We start from the raw sequence: 24,457 nt of genomic DNA on the forward strand, positions 1-24,457 counted from the left end.
CTTTATCTGAAATCTAAAAATCATTAATTTTTTTTTTGTTGTTTTGTTTGTTTTTTCGAGACAGGGTTTCTCTGTGTAGCCCTGGCTGTCCTGGAACTCACTCTGTAGACCAAGCTGACCTCGAACTCAGAAATCTGCCTGCCTCTGCCTCCCAAGTGCTGGGATTAAAGGCGTGCGTCACCACTGCCCGGCTCCTATTCTCTTGAGAAAAGTCCACTGTATGGGCTACAGCTACACAACATTTAGATTCCAGTTAGAACTGCCAGTAGACTGTCTGCTTGTATAGTATTTTAATATTTTTCTTCATTTTTTTTTTCTTCAGCTACTATTGATTCATAAGATTTATTGGGCGAGTGTGTGGTCTGAAGAGAGGTCACAACATCTGTTGTCACTCAAGAGTTGAATTTTTGAGACAAGGCCCACAATGGCTTCTCTCTTTCTTTTATGCTCTCAACCTACACCTGAAACCAGGATGTCATTAACTTTGGGGCGCTCCTTGGTGTAACTGGGAGAGTTGCTAAGCTTTGTGATATACAAGCGAAGCACTTGGTGGAGGCCATCTTCTTTCTCCCACCCAGCTCTTGTCCCACCATCCTTGAAGAATGCAGTGGGTAGAGCGCGAGTGAATAATGCAGTGGGTAGAGCGCGAGTGAATAATGCAGTGGGCAGAGCGCGAGTGTCCAAGTGGGAGTTACTTTAATATCAATTCAGGATTGGCAGACAAGCTTTGCATGGGACAAGACAATGTGAATCAGACGGACAGATGGGGGTAGATGAAACTGGTTTGAACTCTCAGTAGCAGGGGTATGCTACCCAAGATAAACTCTGAGAAGTAAGTGTTAAAACTCAGAAGCTTTGGGGGCAGGTCTGGGGTGGGGGTGGAGTTTCTGGGGTTCAGCAGAGAGCAGTCCCTTGCAGAGTCACCGTCAGAAGTAGCAGGAGCAGCTGGTCTCAGACTCCAGCAGGTCCTGGCCAGGACAAACCCTGGGGCTAAGTGGTATTGGTGGTGGTGGTGGTGGTGGTGGTGGTGGTGTGTTTGTGTGTGTGTGTGTGTGTGTGTGTGTGTGTGTGTGTGTGTGTGTTGCCTCCACCTCAGCTGCACTAAGGGTCTATAGCCTTCCAGCTATAAGAAAGTTGGCAGCTACCTTACCCCCAAAGCATATTTGATCTAGTTGGCTTTCCTCCCCTGTGAAAAGTTCCATTTTCATGGATGTATTATGTATTTAGCCGCACATCACCCAGTGGGTCTCACAGGAGACAGGCTGCTCTGTGACTGGGCCTTCCCCCTTGATGATGCACCATGCTGAGAGAACTGGATGGTTAGTTTCTAGATCTACCACTGTTTCTTGGCAAGGTCAGACTCCCTCACTCAGATAAAATTAACTTTACTTCTGCTGTCTTGTGGAGGGGTGTACATGGTACATACACATGTGGTGATGAATCAGAGCTTCCCAGACACTTATTTATTTATTATATATGAGTACACTGTAGCTGTCTTGAGACACACCAGAAGAGGGCATCAGGTCTCATTACAGATGGTTGTGAGCCACCATGTGGTTGCTGGGATTTGAACTCATGACTTCTGGAAGAGCAGTTGGTGTTTATAACCACTGAGCCATCTCTTCATCCGCCTTGTGGATTTTTAAATGCATTCACAGATCATATAAAGAAACTTGTTACAAGCACCTTATTTAATAACAAAGTCGCCAACTGAACATGGTGTGGCAAAGCCTGACTGAAGCCCACTTTCTGGTTGCTGTCCTAGATGAGGCTATGATGTGGTGTGAAGGAGGACTCTGGCTGTGCCTCCTATCCCTGCTGAGTTTCTGGCTTACATTAAGTGTTGAATTTCCGAGTACTTTTGCTTGGGATATGGTATTGTCTTTTCACAGCGATATTCTCTAAGATCCATACTGGAATGTGTACTTAAGTTATGCTGTGCGGAGCATGAACCAGAGTCCACTTTTTTTTTTTTTAACTATTTTAGATATGTGTATAGTTTTCTAAAAAGATAAAGCGTCCCAGGCTGATGAGTATCTGGCAAGGGATATTCTATCCTTCCTGGGAAACCTAACTATTTCCCAGCAGCAAGAGGGATGACCATGAGTATTGGAGGTAGGGACTGTGTCCCAGCAGTTTGTGGGTGACAGAGGAGCCCTCATAGAAGCCAATTCTCCCTAAGAGTTTGTCCCGAAACCCTTGCTGAGTTCTTGGATTTAGATACTACTTAATTTTCCATAGTTTTTACTCATTACTAAAAGTCATTGTGCCAGGAGCTTGCTGCTGTGTCACCTCCCTTAGTTCCCTGTAACAAGGGTCTCTGTGTCTATAAATAAAGAAACATAGCCAACCAAGCCAGCTCCCTCCCACTGCTGCCTGGCTGGCAGGAATGCTGACCCAAGATTGATGTGCAGATCACAGGGTGTGACCTGAGCCTTGAGGGCTCCTGTTTCCCCACGTCTGTGTTGTCTGGTTTTCTCATGTGGCAACTGAGCATTCCCATCGCCATTCAGAGATCTATCTGGCCCTCATGTGCTGGCCTCATCAGAGCACCTTCTGCTCTGTTGGCAAAGCCTCCCACAGCTATCCTAGTGGAAGGACTGTGGCCAAAGCCCTTGGTCCCTTCAAGCCTGTGCTCTGACCATGGCCCCTTCTGCAGACAAGCTCAGCTGTATTTTGATGTCTCCATGGCTAGGAGCAGTTTGCAAAGTGTTATCTAACAGTTCTAAAGATCAGATAAGAGGGAAATAGGAGATAAATGAGTCAATTCTCGGGAAACTGAAACTCCCTTCCTAAGTGACTCACAGGAAAGGTCTAGAGAGCCCTCAAGGCCTGACCTTAAGCTGATTAAAATCACTTACTACTTAGCGTTTCTGCAAATCTTTATAGGAGCAAAATGCATTTACCTTGCCATAATTATTCTGAATCATCTCTTCTAGCTCTTTAGATATTATTTATGTTCACAAAAACAAACCAAGGGATTATGGCTTATACTCCCAAAGGTCACCCCAAGGAGATTAATAAAAGCAACCAACTCAGATATTTGCTCTTCTTTAAAAGCCTTCTTAGGACCAGGCATGGAAGGCTCCTAGCACCCAGACACTGGGTCACACCATCCACCTAAACATAGATTCACATCATCCGCCCAAACATGAGGTCACACCATTTACCCAGACTTGGGTTCAACTATCCACCCAGACATGGGTTCACACCATCCGTGCAGACATGGCTTTACACCATCCACTCAGACATGAGTTCACACTATCCGTGCAGACATGGTTTCACACCATCCTCCTTGAAATGGAACCAGGAAGGACCCTTGAGGGAAATGACTGGCTGATTCTAGGCCCAGAGCAGGAAAGACTTGGGAAATCATCCAGGAGCACCTTTTGGTACCACAAAGTGAGTTTGAGCACACTCAGAGTAGCAAGTGTGTCACTGGCAGTGAGCATGCTGACAGCGCTCCCAGTGGCCACATCTAAGCACCTAGATCAGTAGCACCATGCTGAGATGAAATCTGGAGCCTCAAATGTGGATCTGTGTGTCCACACTAGTCAAAAGCCAGCTCAGCTTCCAGGTAAACTGAGGAAGGCAGCAAGATATGGCATCGGCAGCTGGGGTCAGTGCTGATAGCAGATGGCCAATACTGATAGTGCCGATGAGAGCAAAACAATTATCAGGGATCTGCAGTGCCTGGCAAGCAAAGGATAGAAAGTCCCGAATGAGCACACGCACACACACTCGGTGAGCCCAACCACCAGTTCATTCATTTTCACAAGTGCATATCCATACTTATATACATATACCTGTGTGTGTATATACAGATGTGTGTAGGTATACATGTATATATATAAGATGTACATACCTTATTTTTAGTTTCAGCCTTTTTATGGCTTCTTAGACAAAAGTTCTTTATAAAATTACCTCACAGATGAAATGGTACACAAAAGGGAGTTGCAGAAGGATGTCAATAGTGTTCAAAGCAGTGTTTCTATAAGCTCATTATAAGTTCACAGTAGGGCTGGTGAGATGGCTCAGTGGGTAAGAGCACTCGACTGCTCTTCCGAAGGTCCAGAGTTCAAATCCCAGCAACCACATGGTGGTTCACAACCATCCGTAACGAGATCTGGCGCCCTCTTCTGGAGTGTCTGAAGACAGCTACAGTGTATTAACATATAATAAATAAATAAATCAAAAAAAAATAATAAGTTCACAGTAACAGTTTCACGGCCTTGCTTTATCATAGTGCACACCGGTGGCTTCATCCTTAGACCTGACCTAGAATGAATGTTTTTCCTTGATCACAAATCTGTCCCAAGCCTATTTCTCTTCTTAGTGTAATTTATGAAGGCTCATTGTATTGCTTATTATGCAGCTTTTACTTACTACTCTGTGAGGAGAGGGCACATTCTAGTCTTGATTCTAAGTCTATTATATCTTTGTGCAAAACAACTAAAACCATCTTGTACTGGCTAGTTTTGTGTCAACTTGACACAGCTGGAGTTATCACAGAGAAAGGAGCTTCAGTTGAGGAAATGCCTCCATGAGATCCAACTGTAAGGCATTTTCTCAATTAGTGATTAAGGGGGAAAGGCCCCTTGTGGGTGGGACCATCTCTGGGCTGGTAGTCTTGGTTCTATAAGAGATCAGGCTGAGCAAGCCAGTAAAGAACATCCCTCCATGGCCTCTGCATCAGCTCCTGCTCCCTGACCTGCTTGAGTTCCAGTCCTGACTTCCTTGGTGATGAACAGCAGTATGGAAGTGTAAGCCAAATAAACCCTTTCCTCCCCAACTTGTTTCTTGGTCATGATGTTTGTGCAGGAATAGAAACCCTGACTAAGACACATCTCCTTAAACTTTTTTTCCTGAAACTATTTGAATCAAATCAGGAATTCTATAAAGTCATTAATTCATCTAAACATCATTATTATATGAAAGTACACCTTCATATTGATCTGCCGGAAATTAGACCAATAGTGTGGGCTGATGCTCAGGAATCACTAGGCTATGTAATAGTGGTAGGAAAGGCATATCAGCAGCAAGAAGCCATCCTGGTATGAAGTTTCTGGGTCCCTTGTCTCACAGAGCATGCCCCCCATGGAAACCATGCAAAACATCTCCAGATAACTCACATGCCACATTCTCTCTGTTATTGCCATCCACCCCTCCCCTAGCCTTGGTCTGTATGGCGTGAACCCACTCATGCTCCCCCCCCCATACAGTGGAAGAGAAACAGGCAGAACCTTTCCTACGACCTTGGCAGATAGCATCCATCCAGCTGGTGAGGAATGGCTGGCAGTGACAAGTTATGAGGCCCCTATGTCCCTGTGAGAAGAGGTGTGCTGCTCCCATTGTCCTCTGTCCTTGTGAGGAGAGGTGTGCTGCCCCTATGGTCTTCTGACCTCAGATCACATCCTCAATCTAACCATCAGTAGACAGATAACTTAAACTGAAATCATTTTACCACATGTCTAAGCAGCACTCAGCAGAGCTACAGACAAAACCAGTGCAGGGTATCTGGGTGGAACTTGGGACAGAAAAGAGCACTGAATTATAAACTGAGGTGATGGGAACAAGGCACACATTTCATCAGCTGCACTCTGTTTTGGTCTTTTAACTGTAACAAATATGTCAGCACAGCACAGGATGCTGACCACAAGGGAACTGGCTAACTCTGGACCACATGGGGACTCTGCACGTTACTGGGTTTGAGTAAATATTGATGACCTGCTCGTAATTTCACCGAGGCTCTGATATAGGGCCACATTCTTCACTTCCTGGCAGCTATTACTGCTGTGACAGTGTCTTAGGGTTTTACTGCTGTGAACAGACACCATGACCAAAGCAACTCTTATAAGGATGACATTTAATTGGAGCTATCTGGCTTACAGGTTCAGAGGTTCAGTCCATTATCATCAAAGTGGGAGCATGGCAGTGACCAGGCAGGCATGGTACAGGAGGAGCTGAGAGTTCTACATCTTGATCTAAAGGAAGTTAGAAAAAGACTAACTTCCAGGCAGCTAGGATGAGGGTATTAAAGCCCACACCCATAGTGACACAATGTCTCCAACAAGGCCACACCTCCTAATAGTGCCACTCCCTGGACCAAGCATATTCAAACCACCACAGACTTGTGTGTGTGTGAAGGCATATAGATTATATTAGAGTAATGTGATACAAGTGCAGCTAGGAAGAGGAGACACCAGGTTGTCCAGGGCTCTGCAGACTGTGGAGACTTCAGGCATTTGTTTGAGGACTGAGAAACCAGACAGTGTTGAAGGCCGGCTTACTTCTGATAGTCCCTCGCTGTCAAAGACAGATGCCTAAGCAGAGGGCCATGGTAAAGGTTTAACCATGGAGAAGGTTAAGTTAAACGACCCTCTGGCTGTTGTCACACTTACAGGTGCCAGGAGAATAGACATTTGGAAGGCAAGAAACAAACTGAAAAATATTCCTGAAATGTTCTCAGTGTGTCCTGGGATTTGCATTGGAGTGAGGGAGTAAAATGTCATGGTGATTTTTTTAAGCTCCAGGCTTTAACCCTGGGGAAATCATCATGTTGTCTCAGCAGCTGAGAATCATGGGATACAGTGGCCAGCAGAGTGTAATGTGCAGATGCTACCATGGGGACAGAGTTCAAAGTCAGCTCTGATGCCCTGTGGTTTTGGTCACAGTGTAGAGTTCAGAGCAAGAAGCGCCAAGCAAGAGGATTCAACCCCTGTGTTGTGGAAGGAGCCCAGGTGGCACTGCTCTTAGTAGCTCTTCTGCCCAGACAGTGCTGGCAGTGGGAACCTGCTTTTCCAGAACTCAGGGTCAGTTCCTAGTTACACAGTGCCCGTTGATGAGATGGCACATTTACTCAAGTTGGTGCAGTTTGGTTGGTCGACCTTCAAAGTTTGACGCCTCGGCAATGTATCATGCAGGTCTTGAGCACTGTTTTTCTCGTTGTGTCTGAGAAGACAGTTACTCACCTAACTAACAACCAGGCATGCTGATTGTGTGGCTTTGCTGCTGGTGTAGTTTGTACCAGACAAACATGACAACAGTCAAGGATCGGTAAGGCCTGACTGTCTAAGGCTGGGAAGCCAAGTAAACAGTCATCACTCAACAGCAGCTTGATTGATTGATTTTCCCTGTTGTCAAAATATAGATGTGGCTATTAAGGAAACACATTTTATATGTTCCTTAACATGGAAAATTAGTAGTTATTATTTCCAGTTTTTAAAACATGCAGTTAACTTTTAATCATGCAGCCTGGTAAATCCCCAAATCCTGGCACTGTGGCCGGAAGCTGGCAGGCTCCGTGGGCACATGCTGCCTTTGCATGGTTACTATTCCAAAGTTTATTATTGTAGTGTCTGTTTGCTTTTTAATTTTTTTTAATCAAGTGGAATTTTCAAGAAGAGATAAGCATTAGCATATGACAAGTACTGCCTGTCTGAGCCAGCATTTGTTGCCCCCCGGGGATGGAGGCAGATGCCAGAACATGCTCAGAGGCCCAGTGCCTGGGCTCCTGAGGACCTGCCCTGGAGTGTAAGTGACTTAGGAAACCCCCTCACATAGAGAGATTAAACATGAAGAGTAAGATGGTTAGTGATAGTGGTTTTGTTTCTTAGCTAGGTCTTAGTGTGAAGTCTAAGTTAGCCTGGAGATTAATCCCTCTACCTCCTGAGTACTGGGGATGCAGGTGTCTGTTGCCATGCCTGGCTAGGATAAGGTGCTTTTAAAAATTTTCCATCATGTCAAGCAAAACTGACATTAGATATAAATCATTCTGATGATGAGAGGATAGCACAGACCCTGACTTGTTTTCTCCTGTTTTCTGGTACCATGTATTAAACAGCTATCTACCACTCTCTCCTGCCATTGTAATGTCCTGCCTCAGGACAGGGGCTAAGCAATCACAAACTGAACCTTGGGGACTGACACCAGTGAGAGGGAACCGGCTCTCCCTGGTGCAAGCTGGGCACTACTAAGGGGTTAACATTGTTTGATGGTGCTGTAAGTGTTAACAAATGTTGTTTTTGTTTGTTTAGTAAGTGCCCCTTCTGATGTGTATTTTCTGTAAACAAGAAAAATCTGTTGGGGGATTGGGCCGTTTGACTCTCCTGAGTAGTTGGTGTTGGGTTCTCCTCAGCTGCCCTGCTGCCTGGAGCAAAAGAGCTGTCAGTCAAACTGCCAGCCAGTCTGCCCTGACAGAGCAACAGCCACGAACAGTCCACAGACACCTTGAGAAAACTTTGCAGGAGATCACAGCCAGATGCCCAAGCTTTTGAGGACAGGCTGTTTTAAATGTTTGTACTAGCTATCTATGTTGCTGTCGAAGACTGGTGAATTCTAGATAACCCGTTTCCACCTAAGATAGAAGGGGAGCTCCTGGGCAACAACTTAGTATTCCCCTTTCCTCATATCCCCCAAGTATGAGCTAGCATGAGGCTTCCTGCTTTCAAGGCTTCTGGACTCTGGCTGGCTGGTTCAACGTGGCTCTTCTGGCTCAAACTCCTCTCCAAGCTGACTGATTCAGTTTGGCTTCTCTCTAGGCCTCTGACTGAATTGCTCTTCTTGGCCTCATGCTAACTTTGGCAATGTGTTCTAATTTTCTGGCTCCTTCTCATTCTCTGGCTTGTTCTGTCTTCACCTGCATTAGCTTGTCCTGTCTCTGCAGCCAGTCTCTTTATAACTCTCCTGGTAAAGCTGCACACACACACACACACACACACACACACACACAAACCCCTCTTAACTAGCCTCTCTTTCCTGTCTGTTCTCAAGAGAGTTGGGCATATCCTATTCTGTCAAATCTTCCTCCGATTTATGACTTTATCTGCCACTCAATTAGACATCACTTTCAAACATGGGTGCTTCCTTCTATAAACGTCATTGTTTGGGATTAAAGGTGTGTACTAAGGGCGTATCTGTATTCCAGCCAGAGGGATTAAACCTATGTGCCAAGGGCTGGGCCATACCACAACTGGAAACAGGATGTTCCAGTTAATAACACAATCTCAGGGTTCACAGCATGATCAGATATCCTACAACAACATACAGTCAGTGGCACTTGGTTTGCCCTGACTTCAAGAAGGCAACCTTTCTACTGCCTTCCTAAAGTGACACCCTCATTCCTGCCTTCTTCAGCTCAGTTGTCACTTCTGATTTCTAGTAGTTGCTGCTTCCTTTGATGGTTCTTCTGAATTATAGTAAGCTGTTGTATTTGCATTCTATTTGATATATAAATTTGCTCAAGCCCTTCCCTTTGTGTAACATTTCAGAACAGTGTCTGGAGTTTAGCTTCACTTCAGAACTGAGATATCCCTAGTTAAGTTAAATAGCTTCTGGCAAGCAAATTCCACCAGAAAAGAATAACAGTATTCTATTTTTTTTTCCATTATGTCCTCCGTAAAAAAAATGTAAGTGCCAGACATTATGATACACATCTAAAATTCCACCACACAAGAGGCTAAGACAGAAGTATTGAAGAGTCAAGGTCAGCCTGGACTACATACTCAAATTCTCTCTCAGAAATTTATGGGTAGGATTGGTTAGATGGATCAAGTGGGTAAAGGCACTTGCCATGTAGACCTGGTGACCTGAGTTCAAAACCTTGAGCCCACATAAAGGTAGAAGGAAAGAACCGATTTCACACAGTTGTACTATGACCTCAAAGTATGTGCCGTGGTGTACCCTCTCACACACACACACACACACACACACACACACATAAAGTCAACACATTGTTTAAAACATGTTTAGATGTGTGTATACATTTTCAAAGTAGCACATAGATAATATATTTCCATGGATTGATTACTTAATGGGAATATCATTAAACATTAACAATAGTTTGTTAATATATGTATACATAATATATGTCTGTGAGTATGTAAAAGTATATGAGGCTTGCAGAGGTCATTGTCAGGTGTCTTCCTGTGTCACATCACCACGTTTTTGAGACAGGGCTCTGAACCAGCTTAAGTGGCTGGCTGCCAAGCCCCAGGGACCCTCTTGTGCCCATCTGTCCAGTGCTGGGGTTACAAACCCATGCCCTATACACCCAGGCTTTACATATCCAAGGTCCTGTCTTGGTGCTTTTTGGCAAACATTTTACCAGGTAGGGCATCTCTCTAGCCTCCAGATGGTATTGTTGTTTTTGGTTTTTTGTTTTTTTTTTTGGGGGGGGGGGGTGAGATAAGGTCTCTTTTCTCACACAGAGATCCACTTGCCTCTCCCTCCCCAGTGTGGGGATTAAAGTTGTTCACCACTAGGCCAAGCTCCAGTTGTCATTCTTTTTTAAAAAAATTTTTTTAAAGATTTTTTTTTTATGTATATGAGTACACTGTCACTGTATGTAGACACACCAGAAGAGGGCAGCAGATCGCATTATAGATGGTTGTGAGCTCTTAATGGCTGAGCCATCTCTCCAGCTCCTTCCCCCCATTCCCTATCCACTATCACCCCCCCACCCCCTCCCCCCGTTGTCATTCTTAACATGAGGTTGGGGCCATGCACGTGGACAGTAAACCATAAAACACATTAGAAAAGCAGGCATCGCTTGCATGGCGCTCTGATTGGAGGCCCGGTTTCCTTGCCCAGTACTCTTGAGGCCTTGAGCTTCTGAGTGGACTGGTGCTGGGGACCCACCAGTGGGACACTGGGAACACTCACCTGCAGCCAAGTGTGCCTCAGTTAGAGTAGACGTTAGCTAAAGGCGTGGAACTGAGTGGCCCAGAGCTGACTCAGCAGTTAAGAGCCAATCCTTTCCTCCCAGAGAACCTAAAGGTGGCTCCCAGCACTCATGACAAGTAGCCCACAACTGCCTGCCACTCCAGCGCAGGGACTCTAACGCCTCTGGCCTCTTCACGCACCTGAACTCATACACATACACACAGACCCACATACATACACATACAAGTAACATAATTCTTTAAAAAATAATTGAAGCTACCGTTTGCTAGCTAGCCATCTCCTGTTGGAAAAGTTGCCAGAGAGCATCAAAATGGGAAAATGTCCTTTAGCAATCAGCACAGTCTCCTGTATATGAGCCTCTCAGGAATCTAAAAGGAAACTGTTCTCGATTAACATTAATGATAATGAATTTAGATTGTGAAATTGGCATCATGCACGCACATTTCACACTAACATGAAACTTCCATAAAAATAACACATGCTCTTGTATATTGATTTGTCCAAGCATTAATGCTTTCTGTTGGCTCTTAGCAAATGGTCTGACTTTATGTTTTAGAGTTTAATGTATAGGAGAGAGTTACAAACACAGCAAGGGTGATGAGAACCGTAGCAATAACTATAGCCAAAAGCTTGTGTTCAGGGTCTCTGATTTGCCGTGTGCCGAGTGCATTGAATTCATTGTTTAATCCTTTGAGCAGTCCAGGGTGCTTAGTAATTCACTTGCGTGAGGTCACCTGGTAGCAAAGACAGAACTTGAATTTCAACTGGGGCACTGACTCATCTCGAGTGGGCTGATAATTCCTTCAGCGTCTTTCTCAGGTTATACCAGGCAGTCCTGGCCTTGGAAGTCATCGCCTGCATGTTTTGCTGTACTTTTCCCCCTCATTCCTTTATAATTTTTGGTGATTGAATTGCATCATCAGAAACACACGGATGCTAAAGAAGTCGGTGCTGCTTAGGCTCTCGGAGAGACCAGTCTGCGAAGTGGTACACCGGCTACCAAAGATACAGCTCTCTGGCCTTACCAACAGGGAAATGACCTTACAGTAAAATCAGATCTGCCAGGTATGAATGCAAGATGCAGATCTTCACCATGGTCATGGGCAGGAACCGCTTTCTCTTGAACAGCTTTAACGAGGAGTAAGAGAAGGCATGCGTCAGGACACCCGATCTAGAGCTGAGGGCACCAGGATTATGACAGAGTTTCAGTAATAAAGGCAGATGGCATAATAGCCAAGTAAATAGATTCCTTCACTTTTCCTTATTCAGATATTCACCCAACATAGCCTCAGAAATAGCCGAGGGCTGTGTGGGAGGCAAAACTGAGAGGGAGCACCTGCATTCTCAAGGGTGAGGCTGAGGGGTTTTTTGTCACGGGTGCTGAGTTTTTTAAGAGGGTGTGGTACATCTTTATTTAATGTGTGGGCATGTTGGCCTCGGGAAGACATTGAGCTACAAAAGGCAAGATGTTTTGTAACCCAGAAATGTAATTGTGAGTAGAATGATTCTATCTGATGACGAAATGAGACCCAGCTAGTGTGCACACAGCTCTCATCAGGGCCGTGCTTGCTGGCCTGCTTCTCTCAGAGGCTCCACTGGAGCATGGCTCAGAGAGGCAGCCAGTTTGAACAGCCACAGATGCTACTAGCTAATGCAGCTGAGGGAAGAGCCAGCCTTCAGTTCCACGGAAGGGAGGAACTTGACTTGCTGGCAGTTTCCTCCGGAGCTGATGGGAGATAGTGGGATCCACCCTCAACCATAGGTGTGGGTAGCCACAGCCCTGTGTAGCAAGGAGGAACTTCAAAGTGGGGAAGGTGAGCCACACAGTTGCCTGGGGCTTGGGAGAGACAGACTTGGAATGGGAATTCCAATCTCATAAAAAGTTGCTGAACATCTTTCAGGCGTCAGGCAGCCTTTGTAGCTATCATTCCCAATTGGTCTGAACTGAGTTTGGCACATATAATTATTTTGGCATAAAAAATAGCCATTAACTATTACAGAGGATTTTTAGAATTAGTCATGATGCTGAGGATGGGTTTCAGACCTCCTCATGAACTCCTGAGTCTCTTTAAGGTGCTCTGCTTCTCTGTAGATGGCGATTAGCATTTTAACCCAGACCACCACATGCTGCACGGTAGCGCTTTTGATCTCCTCTGTTTCAGCTGTGGTCAAGTATGCACAACATAAAGTCGCTGTGTGTGATTTTGTGGGGTGGGGTGCACACATGAGCAGGAGCCAGATGCCAGTGTTAGCCACCTTCCTCATTCTCGATTCATCTCATTGTTTGAGACTGGGTCTCTCACCAAACCTGAAACTCTCAATTCAGAAAGGGAACCACTGTCTCTGCTCCAGGCTTTTTTGTGTGTGCCACCTGAGCTAACTGTGACCTACCACTTTAGCCAGCTCAGTGTTCTATTCAAAAGGATTGGCATTTACAAGATTGTCTTACTGTCCCCAGGCTCTGTTTCCAGAATTTTTCATCACCCCAGTAATGTTTTTAAGGAACCTTAATATAGCTCTATCAGGCCAGCAGCTGGGGACTTTAGTAACACCTTCATTTGCTTGCTTGCTTTATTAAGCATTAGCTATCACATTTTTTAAAAGCAGATGGCAAGAAGCAGAAAAAAGTAAAATAAGCAATGAATCATGAGCTGGATAATTAGCTTGTGATCGTAAGTTTTGTGGTAATAACCTAAATACTTAATCACAGAGCAGTGTCCTGGAATTCAGCTTGTGCAAAAATAATAAGCAGCCTCGTCCATCAACTCCTGAACTGGGAAGCAGGTTTTCAGACCCCTGAGGCTGAGGGTTACTGTCACCAGTTACTAAGCATTTTGCTGCACTAAACACGGTCTTATTTAATCTGTGTAACAGTCTAGCAAAGTAGATGCCAGTTTCATAAACATTGAAGCTCTTGATCTCCAGCCCCTTTGCCTTTCCTCAGATCACTCCCAGCAGGAGGGAGGCTTAGGGACATCAGGTGCCTGGTCCAGAGACCCTCATCCAGTTGACCATCCAATGCTTTCTTGATGTTTACTTGACTGTCAGAACATTGCTTAGAGACCTCCAAAGTCCATTTAGGAAAGGAAGAATATTTTTTTTCTCTCTGCCCTCCTCTTCCATATGCTTCAAAAGAAAATACCTGCCTGCACAAGTCAGAAGGGGAGAATCAGACTGACATCTTGAGTTGCAGAATGCCATGTGATGCCAGAGAAGTCCTCTTCAGCCCCTGCATGGCACCTCTGCGGTTGCATGGTAGCCCCTGGGTTGGTTTTTAGAACTGACCTCCTGGCCTGGGAGCAGAATAGGTCTTTTCCTTTTAGAGCTTGAGGCTCCTATTAGTTTCTCAGATTGTCGCTAACAACTCAAATACTCACTGGTCTGATGGAAGTTACTCAGCTGTGAGTTGTAAGGGTGCAGTGAGTGGGCTACTTGTCCTGGTGGGCTTGTCCTGATCACTGGCCCTCCTGGTTTACCAGGCCATCATCTGCCTGTCCTCCAGATACAGAGCTCCAGGGCCTTCTGTCTCCTGGGAATTCACACCCAACCCCCCCACACCCCCCAAACACTCCAGCACTGCAAAGCCCACAAACAGAAAATGTCCCTGCCCTGACTTTATATGCAAAGAACCAGTTTTAGGAGGACCCATGTCTGTGGAGACCACCCCACCCCATGTTTTCCTGAACTAAGCCTGGCCATCTCCCTGCCTTCCTGGATCAACACCAGTGAGATTCGTCTCAACTTTTTAAACCCACTATTTATATGAGGCAGTCTCAGAATTTTTATATATAATGTCTTCCTAATAACTTATAAGTGATTTATTTGTTAATCTTTAGTTCACACTGGGTTCTCTGGCATAGATATCAAAAATGAATGAACAAGTGTATGGAAAATCCCTTACAGAGTTTCTCTTTATAGTTTCTTCGTTGATCTTTGTGTTTCACTGAACTTTTATCAAGCATAACCACACACTTATTTTATTGGACATCTTTGTTTGGTGTTGAACAATCTATGAACTAGATTCAAAGGGGAGGTGTAACTCTTTAACTTCTCTTTCAAGGCTAAAACAAATCCTGATGGTTTTAATTGCTGGTAATCCCCTGCATTCTCGAACCCATTCATAACGCATTTCACCCCAGGCACTTAGTAAAGGAGCCAGGCAAGGTTCTGTCTCTGCAGAGCTGGCTGGTTCAGTAGCATACACATGCCAACTGCCAGGCAGCTGTTTTCAGCCATGTTTGCAAATAGCAGCATTAGCTATGCACCCAGAAGGGCACTCCGGGACCTAAAAGAGTCCAGGCACAGCAGGGTTGGTGTTTTAAAGATCTAGCTAGATCTTACTCTACATACTTACTCTTGAGTACAGTCATGGGCTTGTGCTTGTGCTTGGATGTACACTCTCTACCTTGTCCTGGAGTAATAAGGACTTTTCTTGGTGAGGTATAGATGCATGTATAAATAGCTTCTATTGCAAGGACTTGCAACAGATACATGAGGCCACCCAGAAAATACCCAGAAGCTCGGGACTGTTGGGCACTTTTCCTCCCTAAGTACGTAGAACACAGTCCCAGCCACAAACTAGCATTCAACATGTGCCCTGATGGGAAGAGGTCTTGGGTTGAGGACTGAATATCTGTTCGAGTCTCCTGAGTGTTCCAATCACACACTGCCTGGGCAGAAATGTTTTGGCCATTACATGTTGCTCCTCAGCCAACACAAAACAGTTTCTTCTGTCACTGTCTCCTTTGAGATAGTCACAGCTGATTGCTCCTAGTATGACAGTTTCTTCTGTCACTGTCTCCTTTGAGATAGTCACAGCTGATTGCTCCTAGTATGCTTCTTGGAGTTGTCCAGACCTACTGGGCACTCTGGCTGGGAACAGTGGGTTTGTTGGTACGCACAACATCAAGGTGTAGGCGTCCAGGATTTCTCCATACATTTAGGCTTTATCACATAAAGGATGCTGAAAATCTAAACATGGCCCTCTTAGGACGGATATTATATCCCAAAATCAGAGAACATGAAAACTGTATTCTAGTGCCTAAAGAACGTGTGTTATAGAATCAGGCTCCCAGAGTTCAAGAAAACAACCATGAGAACTGGACAGCTCCTCCTCTGGCTGAGAGATCTGTCTCTGTGGTAGATACTCATTCTTGAAACCAAACACACAATTAAAGCAGACTCAGCAAGTCCTGTTGATATATATGTGCATAAAGATATGCATGTATGTGAATAACAAATAAAGCAAAAGAGGCTGATGACAGAAGAGTTGGGGAGGGGACAAGGGAGTCACTCTTTCCAGTCCAGTGTCAGCAGTCACTTAGAAGCACATGATGCATTTTGGAAACCTGCCTGCTTCAGCAGTCAGTTCTAGAATCCATTTAATATTATAAATCATTTAGTTAGGCCCAGAATAATTGGCCCATGTTTCAAAGTGGTTAAACAAGGTCCTAGAAGCAGGCCAGCGAGGCTGCAGGTGTTCTGCCTTACACTGTCTTTTGTTGGCCAGTTTGCCTCTCAGTAAAATGAGAAAAATAAGTTAAAATGTTCTTGCTTAATGGCTCCTTGGCTGTTGCTTGACCCTTGAAGTTAGGCGGGTTCATGAGACTTAAAGCCCCAGTTTCCTTGTGTGAACTGATAGGCACCGTGTGTGTCTGGATGCACTTTGACCTTGTTTTCTTTTTTTTTTTTTTTTTTTTTTTTTTTTTTATAGCACCTTAGGTTTTATTTAATAACATAGTTTAGAATTTATGTAATGTCAGAATACAAAGAGCACCCCAAATCATTTAAGCTGCATAACATTTGGGGGACATGTTGAGACAGTTTCTCTGTATAACAGCCCTGACTGTATAGAACTCACTCTGTAGACCAGGCTGGCATCAAACTCACAGAAATCTCTCTACACCTGCCTCCCAGGAGCTGGGATTAAAGATGTGCTGCACCAAGCCTGATTTAACACTGCATAGCATTTTAATGTGCAGTTGAATTATAATTTCTTAAAGCCATATCCAGTTGATGGCCATTGAGCAGCTTATAAACATTTTTTAAAGAAGTTACAATGAACAACTGTGCATACTTTTTCTTCCATGTGTTTGTGCATGTGTCCATTTACTATAATTTCTGGATTCAAACTGCATTGGTATTTTTGATGAATATTAACAATTAGTTTCTACTAAAAATGAATCTACATTTGTTTCTTTACACAAAGGGACATAATTTTCAAAGTAGTCAAGGCTTTTAAGAAAAACAAACTAAAAACCAATCAAGTAGACAACCAAAGCCCCTAATTCTTATTCATTCACATAGAATCAATTTTTCTCCTGCTCCAAATGCATCCCTCTTCATGACTCCTCTGCCTGACCAATTTCAGACAAGCTCATCTATGTGCAAATAGCTTTTGGAGTGAAAAAATTAGTACATTTTGAAACATGTTTTCTTTGATTTCTAGTAAAAGTTCTGTTTAAATAACATGAATTTTTCAACTATTACTCCTTGCATTTTTGAAATATTCGATCTATCAGGTCCCAGAGTGGTAGTACATTCTGATGGCTAAATGGGCTAATGTTTAATACTACTATACAAATCAATTAAAACATTAAATTTAACTAATTTTCTCTTTTTGATCTAAATTTCAGGAATTAGAGGGTAGTATATTGTTGTTATAATGAAAATTAACTTTATTCACACCATATATAGTACCAGAATTGTTCTAAACTCTTCACATCCAATGTTTAATGTAAAGATAATAAAAAAGCTAGTAAGTACTAGGGCTGGGTAGCTAGGTGATTTGATAATCTAAAACTATTACCCTGACTGCAGTGGTGTATCAAATTCATTGGGTTAGAATAACCCAATAACTCTGATGTCAAATAAAAAAAATCTTTTAAAAATTCTAATGTAAACAGTTGATAAATCAATGTTGTTTTCATTTATGATGATATATGCCAATTATTAGACACTATTTGCTCCCAGATGGGGATCATTCTAACCAAAAGTACCTTTAGATCCAAGGTTATAGGTATGCACATTGATTAAATTTGGTATTTATCACAGTGCTATATATCACAGTGTTCTGTTGTGCTTCTTCAGTCACGCTGGCTCAGTCTCCATCTTTTTTTTTTTTGATTTTTAATATTTTTATTACATATTTTCCTCAATTACATTTCCAATGCTATCCCAAAAGTCCCCCATAGCGCCCCCCACTTCACTACCCACCCATTCCCATTCTTTTGGCCCTGGCATTCCCCTATATTGGGGCATATAAAGTTTGCAAGTCCAATGGGCCTCTCTTTCCAATGCTGGCCGACTAGGCCATCTTTCGATACATATGCAGCTAGAGACAAGAGCTCCGGGGTTCTGGTTAGTACATCATGTTGTTCCAACAATAGGGTTGCAGATCCCTTTAGCTCCTTGGGTACTTTCTCTAGCTTCTCCATTGGGAGCCCTGTGATACATCCAATAGCTGACTGTGAACATCCACTCCTGTGTTTGCTAGGCCCCGGCATCGTCTCACAAGAGACAGCTATATTTGGGTCCTTTCAGCAAAATCTTGCTAGTGTATTGAATGGTGTCAGCGTTTAGAAGCTGATTATGGGACGGATCCCTGGATACAGCAGTCTCTAAATGGTCCATCCTTTCATCACAGCTACGAACTTTGTCTCTGTAACTCCTTCCCTGGGTGTTTTGTTCCCAATTCTAAGAAGGTGCACAGTGTCCACACTTTGGTCTTCATTCTTCTTGAGTTTCATGCGTTTAGCAAATTGTATCTTATATCTTGGGTATCCTAAGTTTTGGGCTAATATCCACTTATCAATGAATACATATTGTATGAGTTCTTTTGTGATTGTGTTACTTCACTCAAGATGATGCCCTCCAGGTCCATCCATTTGGCTAGGAATTTCATAAATTCATTCTTTTTAATAGCTGAGTAGTACTCCATTGTGTAAATGTACCATAATTTCTGTATCCATTCCTCTGTTGAGGGACATCTGGGTTCTTTCCAGCTTCTGGCTATTATAAATAGGGCTGCTATGAACATAGTGGAGCATGTGTCCTTTTTACCGGTTGGGACATCTTCTGGATATATGCCCAGGAGAGGTATTGCTGGATCCTCCGGTAGTACTATGTCCAATTTTCTGAGGAACCGCCAGACTGATTTCCAGAGTGGTTGTACAAGCTTGCAATCCCACCAACAATGGAGGAGTGTTCCTCTTTCTCCACATCCTCGCCAGCATCTGCTGTCACCTGAATTTTTGATCTTAGCCATTCTGACTGGTGTGAGGTGGAATCTCAGGGTTGTTTTGATTTGCATTTCCCTGATGATTAAGGATGCTGAACATTTTTTCAGGTGCTTCTCTGCCATTCGGTATTCCTCAGGTGAGAATTCTTTGTTCAGTTCTGAGCCCCATTTTTTAATGGGGTTATTTGACTTTCTGGAGTCCACCTTCTTGAGTTCTTTATATATATTGGATATTAGTCCCTTATCTGATTTAGGATAGGTGAAGATCCTTTCCCAATCTGTTGGTGGTTTTTTTGTCTTATTGATGGTGTCTTTAGCCTTGCAGAAGCTTTGTAGTTTCATGAGGTCCCACTTGTCAATTCTCGATCTTACAGCACAAGCCATTACTGTTCTATTCAGGAATTTTTCCCCTGTGCCCATATCTTCAAGGCTTTTCCCCACTTTCTCCTCTACATAAAACCAGAGACACTGAAACTTATAGAGGAGAAAGTGACCTTGTTTTCTTGATGTTGGCTTTTTCCTTTTCTCCCCTGTGAGCACAGAACAGCCCTTACTTGTTTGCATCCGTATCCCCATGCTGATTTCCACAGAGACCTGTGTTGGGTCTCCCAGGAAACCACAGAGCTACTCCCAGCCATTCCAAATTAGGACTTGAAGACAAAGGGGAACATTTTGAGAACAGTTTTTTTCAAACTCAAGTGTTCCTTGAGTTTTCAGGTAGATAGGTACATCGATACTATTTGAGTTTGCTTTCTCTTGTGCTGGTGAAACCCTGAGCAGAAACAGCATGGGGAGGAAAGCTGATTTCTGCCGCAGACCCTCTGGGTCCCTTTGTCTGCGTGAAATGAGTCTCTGGGGCAGGTGGGCATGCCGTCGCGGGTGACAGACAGATCAACACTTGAGGTTGTGTAGAATCCGAATGTAGTCTCACAAAGTGAACACCACTCTTATATAGTACAGAAAATACAAGGGGTCGGAAGTCACAGCAGGCAAGGTACATTGAAGTTACCTGATACAAAACAAAGGAATGACTACAAAGGGACTTGCAGGAACCAGGTAAATGTTTACAGTAAAGATAAAGCAGTCCTGCCTAGGGTCAGCTTAGTGACCAGTAAGGATTTCACACTCTAGTGCTATACCTTTGAACCTTGTGAAGGCTAGCACCAGGGGATTCTGCTGTTGGCAGGCCTCATGAATAATGCAACATCACAACCCCCCTATCTCCTAGGCCTTGCTAAATTCTTATATGAGTGTAATTTTTAAGTATCTGGAAAATCTCCATTTGTCAGGAGAATTTATCAACTTGCTTCTAATATGCAATGTAGCCTGTACTGAAGATTTCTATCTCAGTGGGATTCCCTGGCTCTATTTTGGTATTCCCTTGATTGGGTGCGATTTGCTACTATCCTTAGTAGACCAGCTCTGAGCTTTTGTAATGCTCAATTAGTTACTGAATAGGTTAACTTCCTTACTGCAGTCTTACAGGATTCTAAGCTTGGCTTCTGGGACCTTGGAACAATGGGGAGACTTAACTATAACAGAATTTAATCTTAAAAGGCATTTATAATAAAATATTAAAAGAGAGCTCGTAGATCCATACACCAGACTAACTCGAGAATAGAGTATGAGTATATGGGTAAATGAGAACGCCAAGGCTCCAGGAGGTGAGTTTCCGTGAAACTCTTTTCCTCGTTGAGTGTGTGCAGACTTTTCAGCCTGTCAAGCAGACCCGACCGGAGGGCGTGGCAGATTTCCCCCTCAACCTACAGTCCTTCGTGAAGGGAAGTCAAGGCAGAAACTTGAGGCAGGAACCCAGAAGCAGGGCCTGAAGCAGAGACTGTAGAGGAAAGGTGCTTACTGCTCAGTCTGCTGCTCCTCTGCTTCCTGTTCCTCTGCCTTCCTCCTTCCTTTCTTTCTTTCTTCTTCTTTTTTTTTTTTTTTTTTTTTTTGTTGGTTTGTTTTTGTTTTTTTGTTTGGTTTTTGGTTTTTCGAGACAGGGTTTCTCTGTGTAGCCCTGGCTGTCCTGGAACTCACTCTGTAGACCAGGCTGGCCTCGAACTCAGACATCCGCCTGCCCCTGCCTCTGCCTCCTGAGTGCTGGGATTAAAGGTGTGCGCCACCACGCCTGGCTTCATCTACCTTTCTTATACTTCTCCGTAGTGACAGCGCTTACCGTGGTCTGGGCTTTCCCACATCAATCATTAATTAAGAAAGCCCCCCCCCCAACACACACACACACACACACACACACAGACTCTCCTACAGGCCTGTCTGATGGTAGCATTTTTAACAGTTAAGGTTTTCTCTTCCCAGATTGTGTTGAGTTGACTAAAAACTAACCAGGACGGATAAATGTAAGAGCCAACTTTGGTTTTTCTCATTTGTGAAACTGTCTGAAACACTGGGTTTGTCTTTAATTCTGTCTGTGGGATCAGGTCATGCTGATACTTGTAACGCACTTGGGTAGTTCTCTTTGGTCCTTTGATTGGCACTCCTGTGTACCCAGAGGCTACTCTGCCTGATCCTCCAAGTCCCAGGCTCTTCCTTCCTGCACTTTCATCTTCAACAGTCACATGACAGACAAAATCACCAAACCATTTAGCTCCACAAGATTTTTTTGAGGAAAAACCAAGATGTTTGTATCTCTCTCTCTCTCGTTGCCACAGTCACCATTTGAGGTGCACGAATGGTATGGGGCGGGCAGTTGGCACAGGGTGTATATTGAGTAGCTCTGTTCCGAGGATGCAGCCAGGTCACACTTATGCTGGCAGGTTATAGAGTTGAAGTGAACCACTTCAAAGACACAGGATGGTCACACTTAACCTGTGTAGGTTGGCTCTGAGTAAATGGTTTTACCCTCTGACGGTTACAGCCATTTAATTTAAAACAAGCAGCCATGTAATTATAGAAATGTTTTGGATATTAAAAGAAAATTGTGTAATGATTGAAAACGATGCTTAAAGATTTTCCAACATACGGGCTCTGCTTCAAGAAACCTGGAACCCAGGGAGGGCCCTGCCCTGCCCTGCTGTCCAATCAAATACACATGCTTATGGTACCTGCCTGCATCTGGAAGGGGCAATGCAGAAGATGCTACTGTGAGACCAGGATGCTCGCACTAACTGCACAGCTGGACAAGCACAGTAGCTGCTTTCATCCGTGAGAGTTGTTTTACTGTAAAGAAGAAAATGGTGCTTCAAGTTGTACAATTAAAGGCATCATGGTGTAATTTTCTGTCCCTGTTTTCTCAAGATGGGGCTATTAAAATCTGAACCGGAAAGAGTAGAAACACTTTATTTAATCTGAAGCTCAAAATGAAAATACTATTATTGCTTTCAGCCACACCAGCCTAGTTAGTAGACTCCGTATATTGGGAGCAGTTTTTACTTACCTGTGCCTCACACCGTGTACAGCGCATGTGGAATGACTTCATTCCTGTCTGTAGACCATGAACCATCCCTGCAATCCCAGGTCTCTTCTCACTGCTGACTGCAGCCACCTCAGACATTACCCAGTGACTGTTCTTTGCCGCTCACATTGGCCCGTGGTTGTCCATACGGTCTTGTTCCTTCTGTGCCCAGTTGGGCTCCCCTTCTGGTCCCCTGCTGCTCTACTTCAGAGCCTTAAATTGTCCTCCTGAGACCTCTTCTAGCCTCACCCTGTATCCTGGACAAATTAGTACACAACAGATGCTTTTGTAGGTTTCCAGTATTGTGCTTCTCCTCTAAAAGGCACAAGTTTCAAACTAAGTCTTCTTTTAGTAATTTGTTTAATTGTTTCTTTTTATTTTTTTTAAGAATATAATATAATTACATCATACCCCCTTCCTTTTCTCCCTCCAAACCTTCCCATATACTCTCCTTGCTCTCTTACAAATCCATGGCGTCTTTTTTTCCCACTGTTGTTACATACATATATGCATATGCATATATTTCTAAATATAACCAGTTTGATCTGTATAATGTTACTTGTATGTATGTTTTCAAGGCTGGCCATTTGGTATTGGGTAATTGTAAAAATTTTCAGGCATCTATTAGGTTCTATTGAATTAATTTAACACTAGTATAATCTGAATTGCTATCCAGTTACAGAAGAGAACTATCACTCTAGAATGTTCCCTCAGACCCTGTTCCCAAGGCTACTGCTAAGGCACCTGTACGACTCTCTTTCTCTCCAGACCCATTCTGAAGTTCACAGATGCAGAATCCATCAGTGTGTCTTATTTGTGGGGCATCTTTTGGGTACCCCCTTGGGACCGTCAGAATTTCTATGGATCTGAGTTGTCTTCCCTTCTGATGATGAGAGACATCTGGAGGGACTCAGATACAAGACTGCTACAAGAATTAACACCTCAGTGGGGTTGAAGTGTATAGAATGTGCTTACAATTCAACCTACTTAACTTTAAATTATCCTGGTCAATAACAATTCAAAAATTCAATCTGGTAATTACAAGGGACAGTAATCTCTACAGGAACAGAATTCCTGGGAAATGCATTTGGGCCTAAGTTACTCAGCCAGGTGCGGCTTAAAGAGTGCAATGCTTTAAAGTCACGAACAGCTCAGGTCATAGACGCCCTGTGACTTTAATGAATTGTCCTCTCATGGTGGGACTGTAGAGCCAACCTCTGGTTTTAGAAGTCAGTGTCCCCCAGTGCGAAGGTGGCTCTTTGTCCTGCCCCTGGTGTCTCAGGGTGCTAACGTGAGTGTCTTGATGCTCTGGTTACAGGCATGCTGCAGAAGTGTCCTTCCATCGATGACTTTGTGGATGCCCTCGTGTCTGACATGAATCTGGACTTTGAAACGTTCTTCCTGGATTCTAAATAGCAGCAGCATGGCTCACGTGGATAAGAACCTTGTCACCAGATCCTCCAGCTATGAAAGCTGACTTCAGCTTCATCGGTCACTGTGGAAACATTTTCTGACAAGCCTTAAATTGACAGGACTCGGAATAAATAGTATGTTCTAATTGCACTGTGTCTCACCTGCTTGGCAGTTTTAAGGATTTTTAGTGGATCTGTGAAACGCAGAAGTTTCTAATTATAGAGTACCACCCTTCCCTGTGTGGTGGCTGTGTCCAGACTGCAGCCATTCTGTTGATCTCTTAATTGAATGCATTAGAAACTCCATGGAATGCTAAATTGTTGCAAGTTAGGACAATTTGAAGAGTTCTCAAAAAGATCACACCTATCTTTTAAAGGAACACTAACATTTCTTAAGACCTCTATCCTAGTCTCTTGGATTGTCAGCTACAGTAACTGAGAATCCAATCCCAAGTATTGCTACTGATATAAACAGTCTTTCCAGGGTATTTAGACTCTACACAGATGGGTGCAGACCAGGGAGGATTTGAATGCAGGCTTTGCTGTCTTGACTGTGAAGATAACGTTAGTGAGACATACGAAGGTCAAGACGTGAATACATAAGGAAACAAACAGGTTCAAGCCTTGTTTGTCATTTCCCAGAAGCCACTGCTTTCCATTGGCAGCTCTGGAGTTGCTACATCATGACGAAAGGAGTCATTGCATGGACTTAGG

General features: G+C 43.8%; 1 protein-coding gene across 1 annotated transcript in view; it reads left to right on the forward strand.

Annotated features, from left to right (window-relative positions):
- Positions 1-23,894, forward strand: part of Mipep (mitochondrial intermediate peptidase) — a 108,462-nt gene extending 84,568 nt beyond the window's left edge. Inside the window, exon 19 of the mRNA XM_021181536.2 lies at positions 23,650-23,894. Coding sequence (XP_021037195.1) covers positions 23,650-23,747 — 98 coding nt within the window. The 3' untranslated portion in view covers positions 23,748-23,894. The remainder of the gene's footprint in view (positions 1-23,649) is intronic.
- The last annotated feature ends 563 nt before the right edge of the window (positions 23,895-24,457 follow it).

The sequence above is a fragment of the Mus caroli genome, unplaced genomic scaffold (assembly GCF_978045245.1).
Source record: "Mus caroli unplaced genomic scaffold, Mus_caroli_1 scaffold_12, whole genome shotgun sequence".
Lineage (NCBI taxonomy): Eukaryota > Metazoa > Chordata > Mammalia > Rodentia > Muridae > Mus > Mus caroli.